The following is a 25,988-nucleotide window of genomic DNA, read 5'->3' on the forward strand; positions in this document are numbered from 1 at the left end:
AAAATGTTGATGCCATTTTGGCTTTCATTTTATCTTTATAATCTAATAATGATTCGATTGATTCGATAAATTCCTACTGGGTAAACAGTTTTCACAAATTCTGCTGAAAATTTCATGAAACAAATTACAGTAAGGACTTCTCCTTAAATATCAATCACACGGCACTAGTGCCGTGTGCAAGAAGGCTTTCTATCAATTTATCAGTCACATAATTGAGATACCAGACCTACAGTATCACATGGTATCACTCAATCAGCCGGTGTCGCCAGGCCCGGTCACTACACCTTGTCCATATCTTCGTGTTTAGGTATATTTCATTCATCAAAATTTCAGTGGATTATAACTAAGGATAAAAGGTTATTTACGAACAATGACTTGTCTAAAACGAAGGAAATTATTTATTAATAATTTATTTTATTTCTTTTTACCTTTTTGAAGGGTATGCAACGCGTAGCGACATCTAGCGGCCAATAGATGAAACGCTCAAACAACGTGCAAACTTAGGTTCATGACCTTCCTCTCGCTTTCGTAGTGTATCTACTCGCCGCTAGATGGCTTTGTCGGTTCGAGATATTATGTTAGAATAATTATGAAAATTAAACGGACAATGTACTGGTAATAGCTAAATAATACAATAAAATAATGAGAAAAATTCTTGGTTTAAAACACACTTATAAAATTAAAAAAGCTGTAGTCGCGAATTAACTAGTCATGTTTCTTTTAACCCACCTACCTACACACAGTTATATACTTTTAAAGGTCTGGTCTAGCTTTTTTAATTTTATAAGTGTGTTCTAAACCAAGAATTTTTCTCATTATTTTATAGTATTATTTAGCTATTACCAGTACATTTTCCATTTAATTTTCTTGATTATTCCAAAGATATATGTAACTCCGTACACCAGATAAGCTCACAGTTTTACGGCAAACGCTTACACTTAAAACAAACTATTTATTGGATAATAGGTACAGATATAAAATAGAAGATAATAATGAAAAAAAAAAAAACCGGCCAAGTGAAAGTCGGACTCTCGCGCGGACCATTACGCAAAAAACGGCAAAAAAATCACGTTTGTTGTATGTTATAACTATCTTTGGTAATAGGGTCCCGTTTTTACCCTTTAGGAACGGAACCCTAAAAAAATGTCAACATAATTATTAATTAAATCACAGATCAATTATTCTTCTTCTTCTCCTTCTTTTGGCCTTATCCCATTTTTATTTGGGGTCGGCTCTCCTAACAAATTTTCTCCAGTTATATCTATTCCGGGTCGTCGTTGAGTCTATATTTTATTGGCCAGATCAATTATTATACAGATTACAATAAATTTATCATAGTTATCATTGAATTTAAAATAAATTAATATTGTATAATAACCATCGATATATATAGCTAATGCCTTTGATTAATTTAGAAAATCGTCTTGTATCAGTACCGGTAACAGTTTTTAAAACTAATTACAATGCAATACAATGATAATTTGATAAACCATTTAAAAACGAAACTGTGTTTATCGGACTATGTAATCCGTAATAGAGAACTTCCCGGAATTAATTATTATTCGGTCCTATGCCCTACCAGGCTACCAAACGTGTTGTTTATCATTATCATAAATTAGCTTGGGATTTTTTCAATGGGTACGTCATATATAGTTCTATTACATTTTATAAATATTGTGCATTAACAGGTGTGTGTTAAAATTTTGTGGCCATCAGGGCTGAAGGCTGTAAATTGTTTGGTATCTTATTGAGGCATTATTTCATAAAATATAATATACCTACCTACCTAAAATTACTGGTAGGCTGGTAGGCAACTAGGCACCTACTTACAACCTTGAAAACATATAGTTATGTAAGAACACTAAGAACAAATTTACGTTCAATTCCTCTTGAAGTCTTTTATAACCGACTGGAAATTTCGAAGGTTTTCAATTTGGATTTTTATGTATAAAAGTATATTCCCGATTACTCGCTGAGCCGCAGTTGATCAGGATCTGATCGTGGGATCTTGGAAAAATATAGTAGGTAGCTCATTCATTTTTTCCCGTAGTGATATTTGAAGTGGGAATTCTTATACTACGTCGATGGCAAACAAGCATACGGCTCGCCTGATAGTAAGCAGTCTCCATAGGTTATGTACGCCTGCAACTCCAGAGCAATTACATGCACGTTGCCGACCTTAACACTCCGCACCCTCATTGAGCTCTGGCAACCTTACTCACCTCACCGGCAGGAACACAACACTATGAGTAGGGTCTAGTGTTATTACAAAACAAACATCGCAACAATTGTTCTTAGAATATATCTCATTCTGTAATTAATGTGTATTTCACGTAAGCTATTTTTTTAGCTTTTTAATGTTTAATTGTATCTTTTTTCTCGACAGATGCCAGTTACATGTATGAAACAAAGACACCTGATGGTAAGTGGACATCGTACTAATCAATCAGTCGATCACTTATATGTTACCGATGTTTAATATTTGGAGGTTAGCATATAGACCTCAATTAAGAATATACAAATAAAAATACGTGTTTTACGATTTTACGGTTTTTTCAAAGTTCTCGAAAGTGATTCCATTTTTTTTACTTTGAATTCTATTAAAATGCATTTAAGTAATAATAATGTGATCCTGTAATTGGTTTTCCATGTATTGATAGCTGCTGGATCTCCAAAATATACATATATAAATAAATATTTATTTTCTTTCATAGAATAACACTAAAATATGTATCTATATATAGCAATGCAGCTGCAAAATAAATCTAGGTTTAGGTTTAAGATCATTCATTCTCATAAGAATTGTACAATTTACTTGACGAGATAAATACTTCTAGAACAGTATATTAGATTTTGTTTAGATTCTAATCAAGTTTTCTTTAATTGAAGAGTTTTTTTAACCTTACATGAAAATATCTCTAAACTTTTAGAACTGTACAAGAATTTCATTTTGTTAATATCTCGAAGCTCAATTCTATATGACCGCTACTTCCCAGTGTCGTGCGATTTTTTGTCGCTGCGTCTGCGCGTATGTCGTATACGCAGGCGTGACGAATGCGCCGGCGCGCTTTGAAACGCGACGCGCCCCGCCCCGGGTCACTCGACCGCGTCACATGGCGCCCCGTCACAGGTCAACACTAGGCAAATTGTCTAAGTGGGCACTGTCAGCAGTTCGCTCACGATCAATTTGATAATTATAAATATAGTCCAAAGATTTTAAAAGTTATCGTAGACCTGCTGTTCAGGAAATTTCAGGCAACTTTTTACCTCAAGAGCAATTAATCTATTTAATGCTATGTAATACATTTTTTTCGAAATACAGATGTAATTAAGTCAATTTAGGACTCGTCAATAGCACACAAGTTCATGTATTTGTATTTGAGAGGTTTTACCGAGTTCAATTGCCTGCCTTGAATAAGTCCTTTAAAAAAACCGGCCAAGTGTGAGTCGGGCTCGCGCACGAAGGGTTCCGTACCATTACGCAAAAAACGGCAAAAAATCACGTTTGTTGTGTATGGGAGCATTGGGAGCCCCACTTAAATATTTATTTTATTTGTTTTTAGTATTTGTTGGTTTAGCGGCAACAGAAATACATCATCTGGTAAAATTTCAACTGTCTAGTTCGGTTCGTGAGATACAGCCTAGTGACAGACGGACAGACAGACAGACAGACAGCGGATTCTTAGTAATCGGGTTCCGTTCCCTTTGGGTACGGAACCCTAAAAACAGATTTTTTTTCTGGAACCGGTTTCGTCTATCCTAAGTACAATTTTCTCTAAATAAAAGCTAGGTATTTAAATGCAGCTGTGGAACAGATATACTTTTTATACATCTTTAAAAGCATATTTTCGTAGCCACACCAGTATCATCAGAGATTGTGAAGGCTGAGCGGGCGCTTTGTAACCCGAGCCGCCCCGCCCAGACGCAATGGACCGCGGGTGGCGCCTTTGGACCTCAGCTGTCGGTCGTCAGGGGTCGTCTGGCCACTGGTTGGACTTGTTAGTGCCATATTATCAGCCACAACACTTGAGATGTTGCTGAGATGTGGTTTAACTACTAGAATTACGAATATACTTGTTATACTACAGTTGAAGTAACACATGACGAAGTGGGGTCCGCGGCCATGGAATCATACTTAACGGAACTCCTTGAGGCTCCACTTGTATTGCGTGTGACAACAATAAGAAAATATCAGACAAGAAGGGTTTCGTTCAAATGAAATTAAGAGGTCCCTTTGTTTGACATAATTATTGAGTCATAATGTAATGATTGTCTGATTATCATTAGTCATAATTTTTCGTAAGGCTATCCTATAGGTAGGTTAGGTTAGGGTTGGTTTGTTTTATGGCAATCCTGAAAGGTTACGTTTCTGAGAAAAAACAAATTATGACTAACGAAAATTCGGATATGCAATACATTATGACTTAAAACTTTATGGGAAACAATAGAGACCCAATTAAACCACGTCTAAATAGATAAGGCTAACAGGTAGTGGACAACTGAAGTGACATAAAAAGTCTTCTCTGATATCGGCAATGTATGCATTTTGCTGTGTTATTTTAGCTATTAGTGAAAATCGATATTATCGCCATTGTGCTGGAGAAAAACATGATTTTATTTTCTCATTGCGAATTAGTTACAATCAATAGTCAGGTGTGCGTGTCCGCATGAATTCTGTAATTACAAGTAATTAATCACTCTCGGATCGGATCGGACAAGCACTCAACAGCAATAATCGCGTAATCCAGTGTAAGACAGTAAATTACACGGTGGAGATTGGAGATAAGATATATAGGTAGGTAATCAATAATCATGATTCTCAGTAAACTCATGTAAGTAGCAATTGATAGGGTGGTGTGATTATATCATATCTATATGCTTACTTATAAGCCTAGCAATTGATAAATTGCTTACTGGTATTTTAGAAGAATTTATTTATAAAAAAAAACAATTCATTTCAATCTTAATTGATATTCTACAAATCATTTACTAATTACTTAGTATTTCTTTACTGATTTTTTGTCTGTGAGTCTGTGACCTACCTAACGTATTTGTTTATCGTATGTATTACTTTTTTTATTTCTATTGTATAATGTGAATTAATCTATCTAATATTGTCTTCGGTTACCGCGATAGTTACTCATGAAATAAAACTATGAAAACGGATTATATCGCGTATATTAAATTTATAATACATCTCAACGTTTCGAACCCTTTACAGCGTTCGTGGTCAACGGGTGACACGGGTTGATCTATCTACATAAATGTCGTACTAGGGCATCAACCAATACGGGTACTTTGACAAACATTACTTTGCTCCCGTTCCTTCAGTGGGTGCAAAGAAGGCTGCTCGTTGAAAGGTGGGAGTTATATTACATCAGACATGCCCTTGCCAGCCTTACTTTTCACTCCAGACCAGGAGACCTAGTCAAGATGACAATCGTTAATAGAAAACGCCAATTGAACCCACACCAGCGCGCGGCGCATCCGCCAGGGGATCAACGAGATCCCGTCGGGGCGCCTGCCGTCATCCCTTGGGATCTGGGGCTCCAGAGCCGCAGGACGTTGGCGCTGACGAGCGCTCTCCTCGGGATGTCGTTGAGGGCGGCTTGACGGGATAGGCGGCCGGCGCCCGAGGAACAGGCGAGTCCATGGTGACCGAGGCGATCAACGGAGGCTCCACAAGAGGCGCAGCTGTGGTCCACACATACATCTGCTCCGACCCCGAGACCGATAGCAATTCTAACAATTTACTTGTAACGGTAACTGATAATTGTGATAATGAAAAGCGTAGGTAGCGTGTACTCGACACCCGGGGCCCGATTCATATTTAACAACTTGTTAAATATGGTTTTGAACTGGTTTTGATACGACCTTAACGATCGTCTCGTTGATTGGCGGGCATCTCACACACGAATTTCACTTCATTTCGTATGCATCGATCTTCAAGGTCATATCAAAATAAGATCAAAACCTTAACAAGTCCTTATAAGACACTAGGCGCGTTATAACTAACAAACGGCACACCCTTATACGAGTACGTTTGTCTTAAATAAACACAAATAGATAATTAAATTCTTAATCGTTTGATAGTAGTAAATATGGGAAAAATCATTTCTTTTGAAAATCAATATTCCTTATTCCATTTGATCGATTCGAGGTTTTTATTTTACCTCCATGTGGAATAAATACAGGTCGAATGCTTACAAATTCTTATTTGATTTTATTCGCCGAAGGTTTTACGGCGGAGCCGCGCCTGAGCAAAGCCGCCGGCGGTTTAATTACGTCAGAGCGTCGGATGTCACTTTACAGTCGCCATGTTTTTTGCTCCCGCGCTTTCTGCCGTCGTAAAATTTGTTATTAATTCAGTAAAATTTCGGATTAGGTGCTTTAAATTCGAAACAAAGCAAGGATTTAATTGGTAATTCGTGTGGGTTATTGTTTTCGCCTGTAAAGCCGATTCAGCGGGTCGAGTGTCGTGTGCGCTGCGCCCGCGCCGCGCCGCTGCTCGACGCGAATCAATTAAAAACGCTCGAGATTATTTTCATTCGTTGGAATTAGAGTTTCATCGATAAAACCTTTGTATATGCATTTTGTGGAGTATGCGTATTTTATACTAGATGGCAAGTTTTTAAATGTAATTTAACTAAGCAAAAATTTTTGCTAACCAATCATAATAGTGTCCCGAGTGAAACATGCACTTCTATTATGCCAATTTGTTTATAAAAAATTGAAAGCGCGTTTCATGTATGTGCCAAATTCGCATTTGACTAGCGTGAAGATTGTAGGTGAAATTATCCCCTACATTCTTATAAGAGGAGGCTTGTGGCTAGCAATAGGTCGTACTTACATAATAATTAAACAGTTGATGATGATGACATGGCCGGTCAAAAAAGTACTTACCCAGGTCTGTATCTATACGGTGTTACTTGAGCCACTGAAAACCTCAGACACCCCAACAGTTTTTATTTATTTTGAACTCATCTTGAGTATTTATTTTTTAATCCGATAAATATTTAACAAAATATTAGTTGTTTAGTTTTGTCAACAATTCTATTCGACTGGTAATTCTAGACAAGATGCTTCGTCGTTTTAGTGACATCAAACAATTGCTAGTTACCATCGAAAACACTGTTGACAGACCATTTGCATACCTTACTACAACGAGATTAGGTTTACCAATGGCCAGTTAAGGGTGGTGCTCATTGACAAATAACGTGTCAAATGCTAGTTATTGATATTGTTGCATTACAATATGGGCATGTAAAAATAATAAAAGATAGTAAAAAAATTACCCCCATTAAAACATAGCGCTATCGATTCTCCTATCGATTCTGAACAAACTATTTTTAGGTTTTCAGTGGGTCATGAAACACAGTGTAGATGAAATTTATAAAATCTATAAAAGGAGAAAAGAAAAGAAACAAATTAGTCACGTGCAAACCGATTTAATTTGTAAATGGTCGTATCCATAAATGGATCTAAATTATCATAAATACCTATATGTATATATTTACACCGCTAGCTCTAATAAAGGCACTTATTTACTTACATTAATGGTGCTATCAAGTAAAATATTCGTTATAATAATCTTTAACCTGGAAATGACCCTTTAAGCTGACTCCTGACTGCCTCGGGTCGGGTCAGGTGGCTGTGGCCCGCAAATAATTAACTACTTTAGTCATACTATGAGAGAATAGGTTTTAAGTAACGTATTAGTAGTAGTACAGTGTAATCTCGATAATGTGGCACTTCGATGGTCCGGTATACCCTACTGGGTATACGGTATACCGGACCATATAACCTACTGGGTATCCGGCACTAAAATTGGAATACTAATGATCATTCTATATCCTAATTTACTATGTGCGCTTACATTTTCACCCTTCAATCTCTTTATAAATGGCTAAGTTCCAGCAAAGATAGATATAACTCCGTAATAGATGGATACAGTCTATAGAAAAAACGTGCCTCGAAAATCAAGAAAATTTGATTCTCGTTCAGAGGGCGCTACTATCTTTGGCCTACTGTCGTATAGATGGCGTTGACGGTTTCCTTTGTTATTTAACAATTTTAACGCATATCAGTAAAAGAACATGGGTCAAAATCATAAAAATAATTAATGCAAATAAAAAAATCATTTATCCATATTTAAATACATTTTATCGTATTTTTATAAATATTTATTTTTAGTTTTAAAGTGTGGACAGATGGCAGTGAATTTACTGCGGTTACAAAATTTACTATGACAGTACCGCTCTAGATAAGAGTAGAATTTTCTTTGAATTTAGTATTTTAGTAAAATGTATTTCTACGACATACTGAAAACATCAATAATATGCGGATTTTCTTAACTTCCAGTAAACCTAATATTCCAGTAATTCGTCTCTCTTGTGTCAACATTAGTGCCGGATCAGTGAGATTGTACGTAGTAAATCACTTCATTGTACAAAAATAGGTTCACATGAAATTCACATAAATTTAGGTACAAAGGCGAACTTATCCCCATAAGGGATCTCTTCTTAGCAACATATTGAAACTTTTAACCAACAAAAGTGTCGTAAAATCTCTAAACTATGCCTATACCCAGTCGATTTCACTTAAGACATACATAACTGGTCTAAATCAACTACTACTACTTAGTTTGTTACACTGTTAAGATTAAGCAGTTGCAATTAATATTTACTCAGACAGAAAAATTTATCAATTAAGCATTTTATAGTGGAACCACTAGTTTGGAGGTTTTACGATAAATAAATAAAATATTTAGCCTTTCGTATGCCTTCTCCTATACAATTTCAAGGTTATTAATTGAATGGCAAATTTTTGACAAAGGCATACATTTGGAACCGTAGAAAATATTCAGAAATTAAAAAATATATTGAAATCATATATCAAAATTATAATTTAAATTTGAAAAATGACTCGTAGGTACTAGGTACTAAGCTTATATGTATTTACACGGCGGGCAAATATTAAAAATAAAATAATTTTTTTAAGTGTTTGTACAGATCGCAGCAGAAACGGGCTTGGTGATCAAAATTAACTAAACATAACTCTATCTTTAAGTGAATAAGAGCGTGTGTAGGTCATTTTGAACACCTAACCCGCTAACTACATCTGCTGTTGACTTTACATTGAGTCACAAAATTCTTTCTCAGCAGTAAATCTAATTTAAGTACCCATCTTTGACTTACAAACGAAGAGATATTCTGAGCTTAATTATTACTAACATATATATAATATTTACAACAATACACTGCCGTTTTGGCGTAATGGTACGGAACCCTTCGTGCGCGAGTCCGACTCGCACTTGGCCGGTTTTTTAGTAAATGGTGTTAAATGTATTTAGTGTAGGTACTGTCTGTACTTACTTCGTGTAAGAGGATGAATATTCTGGACTATGACACAACTATCATCTCAGTACTACTCCACCGGTAATACTTATCGTAAAGATATACATACAAATAAATATCATGAAGTTAACATGTACTTATTAGGTATGTACAGTCAGCTGCAGAGAGAGGTGACCCCCCTGCAAACAAATTTCTATACAGGGGGGGGGGGGGGACGCTAGATAATACTTTAGATCCGCTCTTGTACAGTCAAGGGCATAAATATATATACATTCCCAAAGTTTCAAAAATATGTGTACGTTCTTACACCTTAGATAATAAAGTCGTGTTCATTTTTGAGCCATTTGTTTGGAATGTCTGGATCGATATTTTTGCCTTCGCCTGTACACTCAAAGAATTTAATTTCCGATCTATTTCGTACCTTGTCACAGTGACACTCTAAATAAATTCTTGACTGTATTTATTAAATGAAGGAAACAACTGAAATAACATTTAGATAAAATAAATTGAATAAAATACGGTCGAATTGGTAACCTCCTCCTTTTTTTAAGTCGGTTTAAAAGCACCTTGTTTATTTGTAATTAGGTGAAATGGATTTTTATATTGATTTTCACTGCTAAAAAGTACGAACTGGCTCAAATAGTATTTTACAAAAACGAAGCGCGCAAAAATATATCAATAAGTATTGCGTGCTTCGTTATGTTAGATACAGTATACAGTACTGCCACGTTAGGGACAGTTTTATGTGTATTAACTAAGTTATAAACTCAACTAAACCTTCTGTGACTAAAACGGGAAAAATGAAATAATGTGAAACGAATTTCACTGGCGTATCGTACATACAAATTCTTCGAATATGTACTCGTATTATTCGGTGTAGTACTAGTAAGGCACTTTGGGCACTTTAATCTTAACAAAACACGTATTCCCCTTCTTAAAATAACTATTATAGCACAATAGATAATATGATCACATATTTAAATTCACCTAAAGTATTAATCCGAACACCGAGTATATTATCAGTACCACAAAACACTTCACTTTTGCGTCACTCTGCCAGAAACTTGGCTAGAATTGTTTTTCCACACCCAAACGTAATAAGACATTGGATTGAAGTACTGAACTCAAAAGTTATACAGTAGACTGATGCACTGTAAACGCCGTCTGTTCCAGCTCGCACCAAAATCACAGCAGCCACTATGAACCGAACTGTCTACAGCAGCGCTGTGCAAAGATTACAATGTAATGTAATTCTGTGGGCGTTTCCGATCCGTTTTGTTGTTGCCTGCAGCCAACATGTCACAAACTTGCATCGGTCTTAGTGTCCTCACCCACGCAAGGGCTATCATTGTCGGTCTCTTTCTCCTCACTTAACCTGCCAATGCAATTTGCCTATGGTCGGGTCGGTCACTAGAGCGGTAAGGGTGCTGGTTATCCATCGGTGACCGATTCGGTCGGTGGCGCGGTTAGGGTTCTGAACTTCTGAACAAGTCACCCTCTGGTTGCCAGTCGGTCGTCGGTCACTGGTCGTGATCGGTGGAGCAAGAAGGGTGGTCAACCAGTCACCCTCTGGTTCTCAATTGGTCACCGGTCGTGGTCGGTGGCGCGGTGAGGGTGCGCGGGCGCGGCGGGTCAGAGCGCGTGCGCGTGGTGCGGCGGCGCGGGCTGTTGGTGTGGATGCAGCCCGTGCGGCGCGCCGGCGTGCTGCCGGCCCTGAGGACAAGATAGAAGTTAATCAACTGTTACACTTACTGCACAGAGTTTGCATTCACCTGTCTATTATAAGCGACTTGCCTGCACTTTTTATGAACATAACATAACATACATAAGATAAATTATATTCTTATAAAACTCATAGAACTTACGTTACGTACCTACTTGAAAAGCAAGTATAATATAATTTGCAGTTGTTGTCTGATGCAAGCAGTCCGGAACAATCGTAGATACTCGTATGTTTGAACTTTGAAGTAGAACTTGAACTAGGGCAAGACGCCCCGTGATTAGATGAATACAGTTGGGTACAGCGACGGCACCGGGTACAGCGCGCCGCCCAGCTTGTGGCAGGGTCCTGATGACACGGGGGTGAAGCAGACCAACCTGGAGGTAGACGTAATAGTCGTAGGGCTGGTGCAGCGGCCAGCAGCGCTGCGGCGGCACGGGGTACAGCGGCGGCACCGGGTACAGCGCGCCGCCCAGCTTGTTGCGCAGGATCCTGCTGATGGACGACACCGAGGGCACGTTGTACTTGTCGCACACGCCGTCCGCGAGCAGCCGGTCGCGGATCTCCCACGCGAATATGCCGGGATCTTTTGCTTTTAGTTGCTTTATGTAGGACACCACCTGCGGCGGGAAATCTGGGTTTGTGAAACGCTCATCTCAATGTCAAAGTCCCTCTTGGACAAAAAGTACGTTTGGTACGTTGAAGCTTAATTGTGTTTTGTCAATTACCCTTTCGAAGGGAGCATAATCCTCGTGAATTTTTTTGAGTGTGTGATCAAAATAAATCACTATAAGTAGTATCAAAATAAGTAGTATTATTTTTCACACGGCTCTTTCAACTGTTAGGTAAGACTCAAACTAAAAATCAAGTTTCCGTGCCTTTATTTTTATGTGTCTATAGTGGCAACAATTTAAATGTTAGGTATTACTAGTTTGGTCTACCTTGGGCGTCGTAACGCGGGGCTTAGAGCCTCCAATAGCACCAGGAAGAATTGACCCCGTTTCGTGGTACCGCGCCAGGATCTTTGATACACAGCCATGTGACACTCGAAGTTGCCGGCTGATGTCGCAGGGCCTGGTGAGAAAAAGATATTAGAGCTGAAGTAAGTGGAATGTAGACTCTAAACACCCTAGCTAGAGTAGCTAGACTAAGAAACAGGATTACCGACGACTTCGTTAAATGAAATACTCCAGCTTTAAAAATGTAGTTATACAATCTACCCATAAGATAATGCGAAGAGTGATTACAGCGGCAGTTAAGCCCTAGGGGCTTTGTTCGCTGTCATATTTTGGTTAATAAAAAAAATCTAACGCACTACTAATATTACAAACGAGACGCGCACGCACGATAATGTTACAAACGAGATGTCTTCATGTCAAAAGCTTCGAGAATTATAATATGAAATTTAGTAATGTCGTATTGATAGCAACAATAATTTTATATTCTGATTCAGCCCAATCTCATCACACTCATGCCAGTGACCAAAATTTAAAAATTGATTAATTCTTGAGTGGGCCTCGTGAATATTTAGCCGCGGCACGATGAAGACGTCCAACAGGTCAAGCTCACCGTACTGCTACTATTGTTGTCTAGTAACTGGTTGATGTGCTCACCTGATGCCCAACTGTGCCAGTTCCACTATCCGCAGCCGTACTGCGTTGGGTAGCGGTCGACCGTTGACGAATACTCCACCCAGCTGATTCACTTCGCCATATTGCTGCGAGCCACCGACGCCGCCGCCTAGTGACCCGCCACTCGGATCTGTGTACAAACGAGAATATGTTGAATAATGATGAATAATGATACATAGTGGATAGGTGTAACTCTTTTTAAAAATGTCTGGGAATGACTGCAAGTATAGAGAGAGGACAAAATATTAATATAATTTTTCGCGATAGTAAAAAAATCTGTTTGACATATAGGTCTAATATATATTCACCTCGCTAAATATGGCCAAGGGTTGAGAACACACCCTACCAACTTAGAGCCTACCAAGCATGCGAATGTAGCGCTCGTTAAAAAAGCGTCAGCAGCTTATTCAAAAATTTCAATTCACATGATTTATTACGTTAGGATAAATTGATATCGTATTTTGAATTTTTGAATAGGCCTCAAAAGTATACCCGCTCATCAAGCAGTACGCGTTCGTCTCGTTGAAATAAGACACACCTATTTGAAAAAATACACTGCTTCATTGCAATTTTTAAGTTTTTGATATCACAAGTATCACAACCCTCAAACAAAACAAAAACTACGTTTCCCCGAATGTCTCCTACTGAACTGAAAGACACGTGTGTTGACGTCAACCGGTGTCGGGTGTCGCCCCGCGCCCGCGACCTTTGATGTGGCGGCCATGCTGCGAATACGACTCCGGCTGTTAAATGTAAGCTCGTTAGAATTCCCAGCCTTTATTCCAAAGGAACTGTAATTGGAACGCAGCCAGCTCCCATGAGCAAAGAGTTGACCCTTACAAAAATGTCATATTAATGCATCGGAATACGAACGGAAGACTTCAAAGCGTCTGCAGCGTTTTTAAAGCGGCCCTACCGTATCGCGTTGCATCCTCCTAATAAATGTCACATCAGTGTCACGCCACCCGAGCCGCCGCGACACCGCCACGACACCGCCGAACAACAAACGAGTGAATGAACGAAACGGGAGCCACCTGTCAATCTTCGTGAACGGTTGAATGATTGACTTTAAAATGTTAGATGACAGTAAAAGTGCACGGGTGCTGTCAAATTAGAGGAAAACACATGTAAAGTGTTCCGTTTTGATATTTTTAGTGCAATCGGAATCATTTTGTTTCTTGTCTTGTATCCTCTATTTAACTGTCAGCGTTTCTCTTACTTGAAAAGCAGTTTTGTGTGATTATTTGCAGTGTGGATTATTTATTACTCTTAGAAATGTTGTCAGCTTGTAGATACCTACTTACTTAGGACTTCGTTATTTTGTAATGAAAAATTATTAGACAATAATAAAATAATGCACGATGATTATAATTTAAGACGAATACCTACTATAGGACCGCTGAAAATCACCGCTCTCCGGATCCGGACGGACCATCGGCGGCCATCGGATTTTCATGTCGTCCGGATAAGCGAGGTTCTATGGGTTCTTGGGTTCTACTTTATGTAACTAGATACTTACTATGTGAATAGGAATAATGACTGTGATGATATGCAATTATGCACACATGATAGGTAGGTGTAGGTAAATATGTCGATTGTAAATTAAAAACTAATTGCATTTTTAAATTGTAATTTTGAATTTATTTGATAATGTAATGTATATTATGTAGTTCAATTGTATTTTTGAATTTATCAAATAATGTAAATTTTATGTACTGACGATCATAATATAAATTCGTGTAGATTAGTCTAAGATAATTTATATTGTAATTTTATATTATGAGAATAAATATCTAAATCTAAATCTATTATTGTATTGTTACGTGAACAAAATGTTGTATGCTTTATGGCAGTTTTTTATAAAAGTCTAACACAGAACAAGGACGAAAGTAAAGTGAAGAAACCTACCTAATCAATAATCATTATTTACGGGCATATAGGTTGAAAATCGGAAATCCTATCACAAAATTTTAATGAATAGTCATCGCCTCATAAATTTCTCATCCACAAATCAACCCTTCGCGGCTGACAGCCCAAAACGACGCGTGCGCAGCCCCACTAGTCGGCCCCGACAAATCGGCTGACAGCCGAGTCGTCTTGTTGCAACTTTACGGATTTAGATCGAGGTGTCGGCAAATTTAAAGCGTTTTAAGGATTAATGAGTACTGCCCGGGGAGCTCATTACATCCTGTAGTTTTATTTCGGTTGCAGCTTTGCAAAAAAGGTAACTTGTCTTTAGTATCTTGTTTAGTTAATAGTCTCAAATAAATTTGTTTAACACATTAATTGTAACGAACAGTGGCGTAACTAGGGGGGGGGGGGGGGGCAGAGGGGGCAAGTGCCCCCGGCGCCATACAAGGGGGGGCGCCAAAGTGGGCAAAAGGCAGCAGCAGGGAAACTTATGTCAGTCGTCAGGGGGTGCAAATTTGGTGACTGCCCCGGGCGCCATATCCTCTAGCTACGCCCCTGGTAACGAACGAATCGTATACAGCGTTGCACAAACTTTTATGTAAGGTCCTGGGCCCTGGCAGAATATCATTGATGCGGCTTGCCGCGTCATTATGCCAGCGGCCAATTCTCTGCCACGAAACAATATGGTTATGTCCTTTTATGTTTTTTTTGTTCATATCGTGTAATTTTAAATAGTTCTTTATTTAAGCTGCATGCCTGCTTAATAAACTTTTCTTTGTAATTGACTACCATGTAGGTATGTCGTGGAAACAAGGGGCCCACTGACTATCAGTCCGCCGGACGATATCGGCCTGTCAGTTAGAACAAAAATTTGACAGTTCCAAACAACTGACAGGCCGGTATCGTCCGGCGGATTGATAGTCAGTGGGCCCCTTAAAGTGTTTATCTATCTCCCTATCATTTTCTAATGTCACGCAGTCACCAAACTGTTACATTTACGGATTGGAAATGTTTAACAAATCATGTTGCCACTGTTTCTCGTAAAATATTATACCTACTCTAAATATCAGTGTAGTAAACTCAGTACCCGTGGAAAAATCTATGGTCGAATTTTTAAGCACCAATTTCGCGGCTTTTTAATTTATAATAAAAACCGTCGGTTTTCCAGAAGGGTCATACATCAGACCTAATCGCTATGGATTTGTAAAAACTAAAAATAAAAAATATAAAAATTGGGCTAGTCCGGAGCCCTCGGTGGGCGAGTCCGACTCGCACTTGGCCGGTTTTTTTAAAACCGGTACGCGATATCTTCGTCCATCCTTTCGTCATTTTCGTTTCAATCGAAATATTCTTAAATATGATACTGAGACCCTGATCATTTACTGACATTTAAACTTTTTAATTTTGGACGGTTTTTGTATTGATCTTACAACCTATTCCTGTATAAGTTTAGCTCTTATGATGTTATGATATAGAAGTGCCCGCCCCGCGCGCGCACGGTGGCGTGCACTGCACGTGGCGCAAATTCAAGGAACGCTGTCACACGAATGTTGTTTCAAAGGATTGCCGCTGCGCTGTTTCACTTTTTGGAAACATCTTTCTGATTTATGTGCGAAGCAAGAGATTTGTTTCTTTGACCACAAACAGTCCTTTTTATTATTACCTAAGTACATGATACGAACTTGGGCTGATCATTCCTTTACTAGTGTGTATGTAGTTACCTTTTTTAGCACTGTCTACTGTCTAGCCTAGCCTAAATAAACTTGATAATAATAAATTATCAGGATTAGGAAATGACATCCGTTTCGCATTTAGGTAGTAAAAAAACTTATTTATTTACTACCTAAACCTTACCTTACCTTTATTTAATATTGTCTTCGGTTACCGCGATAGTTACTCATGAAATAAAACTAGGAAAACGGATTATATCGCGTATATTGAATAAAGAGTAAAGAGTTCGAAGTTTTATTACCTTTATTAATTACTTGTATTTTTTTACCAGTTTTTTACGACAGTGGCGTTTTTTTTTGGTTTTCCTGCAGATTTTTTTTTCACTGTAAATAAATAAAAAATAAAATTGTGCAACTGAAGCTTTTTAGGGTGCCGTACCCAAAGGGTAAAAACGGAACCATATTACTAAGACTCCGCTGTCCGTCTGTCTGTCACCAGGCTGTATCTCATGAACCGTGATAGCTAGGCAGTTGAAATTTTCACACATGATGTATTTCTGTTGCCGCTATAACAACAAATACTAAAAAGTACGGAACCCTCGGTGCGCGAGTCCGACTTGCACTTGGCCGGTTTTTATATGATACCCCACGTGATCTAGTAATCTATCCTGAAATTTTGTCCCATCATGGGCATTTTGCATAATTAATATATGTATAAAAAAACCCGAACAAGTGCGAGTCGGACTCGCCCACCGAGGGTTTGTACTTATTAGTATTGAAAATATTTTAGTGAAAATTTCAACTGTCTAGCTATCACGGTTCATGTGTTACAGACAGACAGACGGACAGACGAACACACGGACAGACGGACAGTAATAGGGCCCCGTTTTTACCCTTTGGGTACGGAACCCTAATAAACACTTTTAATGTGTCTCAGTTAGCCTTGTTTAAACTATTATATTCCAAATTTCAAATCAATAGCGTAAGTACCTGCTTTTCATCTTTTTGATACTAAACCTAAATACTTACTACATTTTCATTACTAAGAGCTCGTAATAAACAAATTCATTAAACCGCGTCAAATGAATACATATTCCGTACGTCGGAAGGTGACAGTATTGTAGATCGCCTCCACAATAAAGCCAACAAAGTGTGAAGTGCGATATTTACGAGGTGATAGTGTCGCGCCGATCAACACATTAGCGACGGGCTAGAGGCTAGGGGCGAGCGGGCAACATAACTCTGGCTGTATCGATAATAATATCTTGGTCTGGCACACCCATTGTCAGTAGGAAAAGATTAAAAAAATTACTAGGGGAGATCGAACGGATCAGGACTCTCGAGTGTTCTAACCGATAAATTTGGTTTGCCTACTAGACTACCCATAACATACAACTATAGTATGAATTATCTCAGATGATTTTTCGGGCTCGGGGCCCTAATCTGTTAAACAAGATGATGCCACACGTCCGTTGGGTTAAGGTATCCGATATTAAACTAATATGAGTAAATAGAGCACCTATGGGAGGATTTAGGTGATAGATGAACAAACTACGTAACTTTTTTTGCTTACATTAGTAAATATTGATACGTATTTTCACATTAGAAAATGTTTATACGTATTTTAAATTTGGAAAATGGCATCTATTTGTTACACAGACATTTATCAAAAATGTTACCTGGGTTATCAAAAATAATAATGCAAAGAATAAAGACGTTGTCGTTCGTCGTCGCAAGCCGAAATAACTTTCCAATATTAATCATAATCATACCTATATCAATAATAATCCAATATAAGGTGTCAAAAGGTGTCAAATTAGGCCCTCATTGAGTCATATTGTCCAATAAAATTTCGTCGATATTTATATTTAACGATAAACGGTCCCTCCCTCGCGATAAGTACTACCAAATCGACTTCTCAATTTAAACTTTCTTTGAGCATCATCTAATTGGTTCCCAAGCGGGACAGCCATATACGACTCGCAGCGAGCGCGAAGAGCACCAAGCAATAAAGCGGGGAACATCTTTTTCAGAAATAATTTACTGTTTTCTTTGACGTTTGTTCGCTGACAGTTACTAGTGTTTTCGGCGAATGCATTCATTAATTCAAGCGGCGCTTCAGAAAGCGAGATATATTGCTTTTCCCGTATACTTGGTCGATGTTTTAGGAAGAACAAAGGATGCAATGGATCGTTACGGCTAGTGGTCGGGTTTGTAGCCCGTAAATATGATAATTATTAGTTTCTTTGATTCTAATGATAATGTCGGAGAGTCGGACAATAGTTGAGCGAGTATTTCGTTCGCTGTGGGGCTTAAAGAACAAAAGCGGTGTATTTCAGGCGTCCTGTGAAGTGTGTCGATGAGAATTATTTATAAGTATTTGGACTATAAATAGGTGAAAAAGATGCCGCAACGGAGAGCTGTGGAAACGACGCGTATTCCCAATAAAATATCATTCAGGATATAGCTAAAGTGCAATAAACTGAGGATGAACGAAATCTTTCATTCATTCAATGAAAAGCAAATGAAAAGTAAGTCGACTGCATCAAATTATTTCAATTATGTAGTTGGTCAATCATATTAGTAATGTACCTAAACAAATTGTTTGGAACAACATAAAAAAACGATACACAGTAAAAATTAAATAAACGAACTACTTAATAAGTAGGTACATTAATCATTAAAACTATTATGAAATTAAAATTATTGTGCGATTTGTAACTAGGGATATATAAGTTAAAACTAAAACCAGTGTTAACATGAAAGACCTATAGCTACTTTAATATTATCAAAGATATAAAAATACGATAATAGTCATTTGTTATACAAGGGTGCAAAGTTGTATTTTACCCGCGAGTGTGGAATTGAAACACGAGCAAGCGAAAGGATTCTATAGTTGAACCACGAGCGAAGCGAGTGGTTCTAAAATAGAATCCTGAGTGTAGCGAGTGTTTTAACACACGAGAAGTAAAATACATTTGCACCCGTGTGTAACACAAAACTTTTCCCCTTACTATAGCGAGGAAAGTGCAACATCCACAGGCGTTAGATCATCTTCATCAACTGGATTCACTCATTTTTTTACGATATTATAACAAAAAACTCTGGAAATTCTGTACTTTTACGTGAGAAGTATTTAAGTAAAATTGTTGTTGACAATGTTGACATTTCTGACGTATGAAATGTCAATGATGCGTTTTGAAATTGCATCGACTTAACTTGTGCGTTCAGAATTATATTTAACATAATTATTAAAAAACAAACGTTTATTACGTAATTTTAAGGTTTATGACTTAAAATCATTAAATAAAGTTAAATCTGGTATTTTTTATTAGATTCTCAAACCATTTATTTAATGATAATTAATATCGAACGAACCATTATTATGAGCGTTTTACGTTTTGTTATCTGTCAAGCTACTTAAACACGCTCCATCCAAGGTCAAATTACTTTCCCCACTAGTGGATAAAATGCGTTTTCCCCCACTTGTTTTAAAGGATAAAAGACGGCTTTCCGAGCTAGTGAGGGGAAAAATGTATTTAAATATGGATAAATGATTTTTTTTATTTGCATTAATTATTTTTATTATTTTGACCCATGTTCTTTCACTGATATGCGTTAAAATTGTTAAATAACAAGCGAAACCGTCAACGCCATCTATACGATAGTAGGCCAAAGCTAGTAGCGCCCTCTGATCGAAAATCAAATTTTCTTGATTTTCGAGGCACGTTTTTTCCTTAGACTGTATCCATCTATTACGGAGTTTCATCTTCTCCTTCTTCTTCATCTTCGGATCTTTGGTTCAAATACCTAGTTAAAAAAACACACACCCAATTGAAGTCATCTAAATACTAATGGTGTTATGCGCGTTAAGGGGCCCACTGACTATCAGTCCGCCGGTCGATATCGGCCTGTCAGTTAGAACAAAAATTTGACAGTTCCGAACAACTTACAGGCCTATATCGTCCGGCGGACTGATAGTCAGTGGGCCTCTTAATAAACCTGAATTAGCCATAAATCGTTTGACTTTATCTGTCATGTTGACTGATGTATTTGTAAGAAAGGAATAAAACATAATTTAACTAAATCAGGCCCGTAAAGTTTTATAATTAAGGTGGATATTTTGCAATAATCGACCGAGCGAAATTTTTCTTTTGCTGACTGAACAAATTCGTGATGTCTCAGACCGAAGCAAACTACACTATTAATCTAGTTTAGCCATTCTCAATGTGTGCTCCGCGGAGCCGCAATCTCCACATAGCCTCGGTAGGGGCTTCGCGAAAATACTTGTAAAACTTGTAATAAAAGGAAAACACTCCAGCTCTTCTATAGTAAAATTAGAATACTAACCTTAGTTGTAAGACTTCATACTGCTACTAACAAATGTAATTTATTGTAATTTATTATATAATTTAATATTAATTTTACATGTTATTAAATTGTATATGGACATGGTCCGAAATAAAGAATATTCATTCATTCATTCATAGGTATATCTGGTCCACAGTGACGAACGATTTTTTTTGGGGCTCCGTTAAATATTTCGCTTTCCAAAAGGGTTCCGTCACCAAAAAAGTTTGAGAACCTCTACTCTAGTTCATTAAACTTTTAAAGCTATACAATTTTTGCCTCAAACTGAGCGTTCGGCTTTGTCACCGACTTGCTCACGTTCTGAAAGCCTCCACCGCCCCCGCATCAATGCCAACCAACACATTCACAGGTCCGCTCTTGATTAAACCAGTATTATGTTTGACCTTTGCAAATAGTTAATACCAATCTTGATTAAAAAAATAAAAGCGCGCATATTAAAAATAACTAAAAAATCGCGCGTTTGGAATAAAAATCTACCTATCGATTCCCTTTTTATGTCTTGTTAAACCCTTATAATTATTTGACACATATCGACTAAATATAATAGAATTTCTTAATAAGTTTAGCTCTTTAATTTATTACTTTGTCTATTTTCGATGATAAGTTACTGCTCTCGTACTTAAATAAATATTTGTGACGTTTTCAATCAAAAGGTACCACATTGTCGCTTGTTGATAAGGTTGATTTCTAATGGAAGTTATATGGAAATAGCGCCTTACTGACAAGCGACAATAAATACCCTTTTGGTTGAAAATAGCATATTTATTAAGTAAACAAACGTTGCTGCCGAGTGCATCACAACATTCACAACATTTTTCACCCTGAGAGGGATATACTAACTTAAAAACATTACAAATCGCATCAAAATGATTGCTACGAAATATTTATTAATAAAAAGTGACGATATTATGGTGTAATTTATTTTTCGCCATATTTTATGTCTCTTTCCTTTATGTTGCTTTCTTTTTGTCTGTTACCTTCCGTGATTCTCACCTGATGGTCTCATCGGAAGATCAGCGCTGGAAGTCGCCAGCAGCATGCTGAGATGGGGCCATTTCGTGACACTTTATTTTCACTATGTTCTTTTAATGTATGTCTATTGTCTGTGTGTTTACGAATAAAAACTATTCTATTCTATTCTATTTTATATTATCATCTGGACAACGCCATCCATAGTTGCTAGACAGACAAACCAGACCAATACAAATGTTTTTCGAACAGCTCTCTTGCAAGTGCGCGCGCAGTGCTCCCGTATGTTTGCCGTCCGGTGGCTCTGTTTGTCGGTCTGTCGGCGCCCTGTCGCCGCGGGCGGGCCCGCAAACAAGTATTAGATATGAGTGGGCTCAAGTGCCAGCACTACTGGTTGTGTTTTGATGACCGCGTTTCTGATACGATATACCTTAAAGCATCGAAATAACAGTCCATAAAAACGTAGTAAAAGAAACTTTTTTTTTTTTTTATATACCACGTCGGTGGCAATCAAGCATACGGCCCGCCTGATGGTAAGCAGTTACCGTAGCCTATGAACGCCTGCAACACCGGAGATATTACACGCGCGTTGCCGACCCTTTAAAAACCTTACTGTGTAGTACTAGTACGCCTCAATGGGCGCGAACAAAGAAAAATTCATTTTAAAAAGTCTACAAAAGAACACGACATTGGCCAAAATTTAGCCCGCATTCAGCATACAGTTTGTCAAAGGACTGTCTCATTTCAAACATAGACAGAGAGAATCATGCAATCTTTCTTTTACTTTATTTCTTTTAAATTACAAAGACCTAACCTAAAAGAGGTACTAGGTGTCATTTAGCACCAAAATGGTTTCAAATAATGTAAATGAGCTCAGCGGAAAGTTATCGAGCATACCAATTGGGCGACCCAGACAGAGCTAATCGGCCGCCCTTAGTTTTAAAAACCTGTGCAATTAAAGGCGTAGGTAAATGTATCCAAATGGGCAAGCCTAGGAACCTAGGAATAGAGTAAATAGTAAGTTGCTTCTCAACAGAGGAACTCTACCACACCTACAACTACATAACTATGTTAATCAGACTGTCATAATTTATTAAACATGGAAACCGAAGCTTGTTGACCCCTGGGCGTGAGAGCCTTACGCCGGGCCTTGATTGGCGGAGCACCTAAAGGTGCGCTTGTGAGCGTGGAAGCCAGGTTTGTTCAACATAATGGTAACGTCAAATTTCTGCAAATATTATTATATTCACGCATAACTATAAGTAGAAGTAAGCGAATTCTGTTTATGAAAGATTGCCTTTTATACATAAAGGTTTCCTACACTAAAGATTACCTAAATAAAAAGGTACAATTTTGTGGCTTGGACACCTTGAATGAAGACTTGACAAAAATACTGGCATGTTTATTTACTTAAAAGCTTTCCAAAGGATCCCAGAATCCGTTTCTAGTATTTTTATATATTTTTTATACTTATAAATACAGTTGTACGTAAACAATAACACAAAATATTATTAAAATAGCAGTAAATCAAATGTTACACGCATTATCGTTATCAGCACGTTTGATAGCCACCTAAACATTGGAGCGTTTTAATCACGGAGTTTAATAGTAAATGTAATTATTCCGTATCGTGCACGTTACATCTGTAATGGCGCTGGGCTGTGATTGGTCCGTGTTGCGCTCGTAAACTCGGGCGAAATTCTGTGCATTCAGTTATAAATATCACAGAATATTTCGTAAACTGAAACTGTCAGTTTAGCAAAACCTTGCGCATTCGTACAGTTTTTTTTCTATGTAAGAAAATGTTTATCCTGCTTCCACTAAAGAATCAGTTGCCTGGGGATGTAGGTATGGGGAAATCGCTTACTTGCTACAGTTGCTACCGCATTACACTTTAAGGTTGTTACCTCACGTGCATGTCGGTGCACGTCACAGGACTGACAGGACTACAGTGAAATCTGGTTATTTGGGACCTGGATAAATGGAAAACCTCAATAATTGCAATCAAATGTTTGGTCCCGTCCCGGTCCCTTTGTATCAAAAGGCCTTTATACTTAGTTGAAATTTGTGGAACCTCCTGGATATTCAGATTTCGATGATCTGCTTAAGGCGGTTCCCTGAGCCAGAAGGCGAAAAATCTCCTTATATGATCATGTTTTTCTAAGAGGCGTTGATATTTGTAGACGTGGAAAAAATATATGTAGTTCTTGACTATATTATCTTTAACAACATAGCTTCCGATACACGAATTATGACACTTCGCTCGATACAATTAATCCTACTTTACTCGGTTGTTTATTATTTGATACTATAAACAAAAAAAAAAACAAAAAACAATCTTAACATAAATAGTAATTTTATAGCTTTAGAATTTCGATATTGTAAGGCAACGTTTTTAAAATAAATAAAAACCGACAAAATTCGATCAAAATTGACACTTGGCGCGTGTTCTTTCCCGTTCTTTCTTGCGAAATGTAACAAAGACAGCGGCAAACCGATGGAACGGCCTTAATTTTGCCTCTGTAATTGTTAGAATGTAGTAATTGTAGTATGATCTATTGGGTCTACTGTCGCTCAAAGTAGGTCGAATACCGGCGGGCACTGGCGCGACAATTCGTGTCACCTTAAATCACCTTTAATGAGTGCCGGAGGTGGCCCAGCTCACCCAGCTGCCATTCCGACACGTGCCCCCGCTAATTGTCCGCAGGCACGTGCCCGAGGATCGACATCATTTATTAGCAGGGCAAGAAGCAAAAAATGAAAGACCTACGGATCGTAAGATCAAGGCGATAATAAAGAATATAGGACCTTAAGATATGTTTTCTTACAAATACTTGTCTACTTCGGAAGAAATCGTAAATTTATATTTTTTTTTGTTGTAACTGTCTTATTGTCACCAATACAAAGATCTAAGTATAAGATTGATCTCAAGAAGTGGGAATATAGAATATAGGAAAAATAACAGCACCTTAAAAAAAATCTTGTGCAGGGATTGCATTGCATAGGATAGAGACAACCGGCGTGTAGGTACTCATACTACTAAATATGTCGAAGGCCAACACTCATTTTGTTGGGTATTTAAAAAATCTTGATAGGCAAGTAAACTCCATAGTGCAGTAAGCTACACATAAAAAAACACAAATACGGCTTGTATGGCTTCCACTAATAACAGATTTATATATATACTCAATTCGGACTTATCAGACAGCGGAGAACTGGAGCCAAAAGTATTAGTTGAAATTTTTAATGTGTATTTTCACAAATCTTTAGAAAATACGCTATAAACAATACAGCTTTATAGAACTTTTAATATTATAGCCATTTAATATGTAGGTATATCTACAGCCACAGAAATAAATCGATCTGGCAAGTTCTTTGAAGCAGGCCACAGACAATCGATGGCCAACGATCCATCACGCGGCTCGAAACCGTCGCTCGAGCACAATTTGTTAGGCTGTGGCACTTTTACGACCAAACTAAGGGGATTCAATTTGTTCGACGTATTTTTAGATTCAGATTTCCGCACAACGGGGATGTCATTCAGAATGCTTACAGTGTTGTAGGCTCAGTAAGACCAGTATAAATCAGCTCTAAGATTACGTATAGTTGTTATACTTAGGTCGTGGTCGTGTTACATTGGTCCTGACTAGCCTGCCTTTACGTAAAACCAAAACGATCGTAATGGGTAGCGCTTTGTTGGGTAAAGACCTTTTAGAATGGTTTTAAAGTCAAGCGCCCAATTAAAGGTTACAGCTGGACTTTGGAAAAACTTTGAGTAATGGTTTGACACAAACTTCTTGTACACCCCTTAAGATGCCTTAGCGTAAATATTTCAACATGTTTTGAGGGAGTCGGACGCTTAGTTATGATATTTTTGAGTTTGGAGGGTGAGTTGTGCTTTGTTTAGATATGTATTTTTTCTAGCCCCCAGAATTCTACGATTACTGTACGCGTGCTGGATACAAGAATTTTAATTTATAAACTAAAATAAATCCTAGATCATAAATATACTAAAGAACAAGTGAATAAACCTTCCATTTCCATGAGACTGTATAATTTCTTATGTTGTTTTAAAAAACTGGTATAGGTACTCCATATGTAAGTGTTTTAAGCCTTTTTTATCTATTGTCAGTCTTTATACTGTTTGTCATTATTCTCTTTGGGCTTTCAGCCCATTTACCTACTTTGAAACAACATATAGCGCCGAACCATTACAAAGGTTTTACACCTTCCTTAATTATTTTACTTACGTAAGTTACGTACAATTATATAGGATCTTTAAAAAAGACAAGAATATCTTTCGAGAGGCAGGGAAAGAGAATGCTTTTGTTTGCGAAGCTCAAAGATCAACAATCGGTAT

At 37.7% G+C, this 25,988-nt stretch overlaps 1 protein-coding gene across 2 annotated transcripts in view; it reads right to left on the bottom strand.

The window, feature by feature from the left end:
* Window positions 1-10,553: 10,553 nt before the first annotated feature.
* LOC134748223 (paired box protein Pax-1-like) overlaps window positions 10,554-25,988 on the bottom strand; it is a 31,267-nt gene continuing 15,832 nt past the window's right edge. Inside the window, exons 2-5 of one of the 2 annotated variants that reach the window (XM_063682944.1) lie at window positions 12,690-12,837; window positions 12,018-12,150; window positions 11,454-11,696; window positions 10,554-11,069 (exon numbers count right to left, since the gene is read on the bottom strand). In XM_063682944.1, the coding sequence (XP_063539014.1) occupies window positions 10,989-11,069; window positions 11,454-11,696; window positions 12,018-12,150; window positions 12,690-12,837 (605 nt within the window). In that variant the 3' untranslated portion in view covers window positions 10,554-10,988. The remainder of the gene's footprint in view (window positions 11,070-11,453; window positions 11,697-12,017; window positions 12,151-12,689; window positions 12,838-25,988) is intronic. The other variant, XM_063682943.1, reaches the window with a different exon arrangement.

The sequence above is a fragment of the Cydia strobilella genome, chromosome 16 (assembly GCF_947568885.1).
Source record: "Cydia strobilella chromosome 16, ilCydStro3.1, whole genome shotgun sequence".
Lineage (NCBI taxonomy): Eukaryota > Metazoa > Arthropoda > Insecta > Lepidoptera > Tortricidae > Cydia > Cydia strobilella.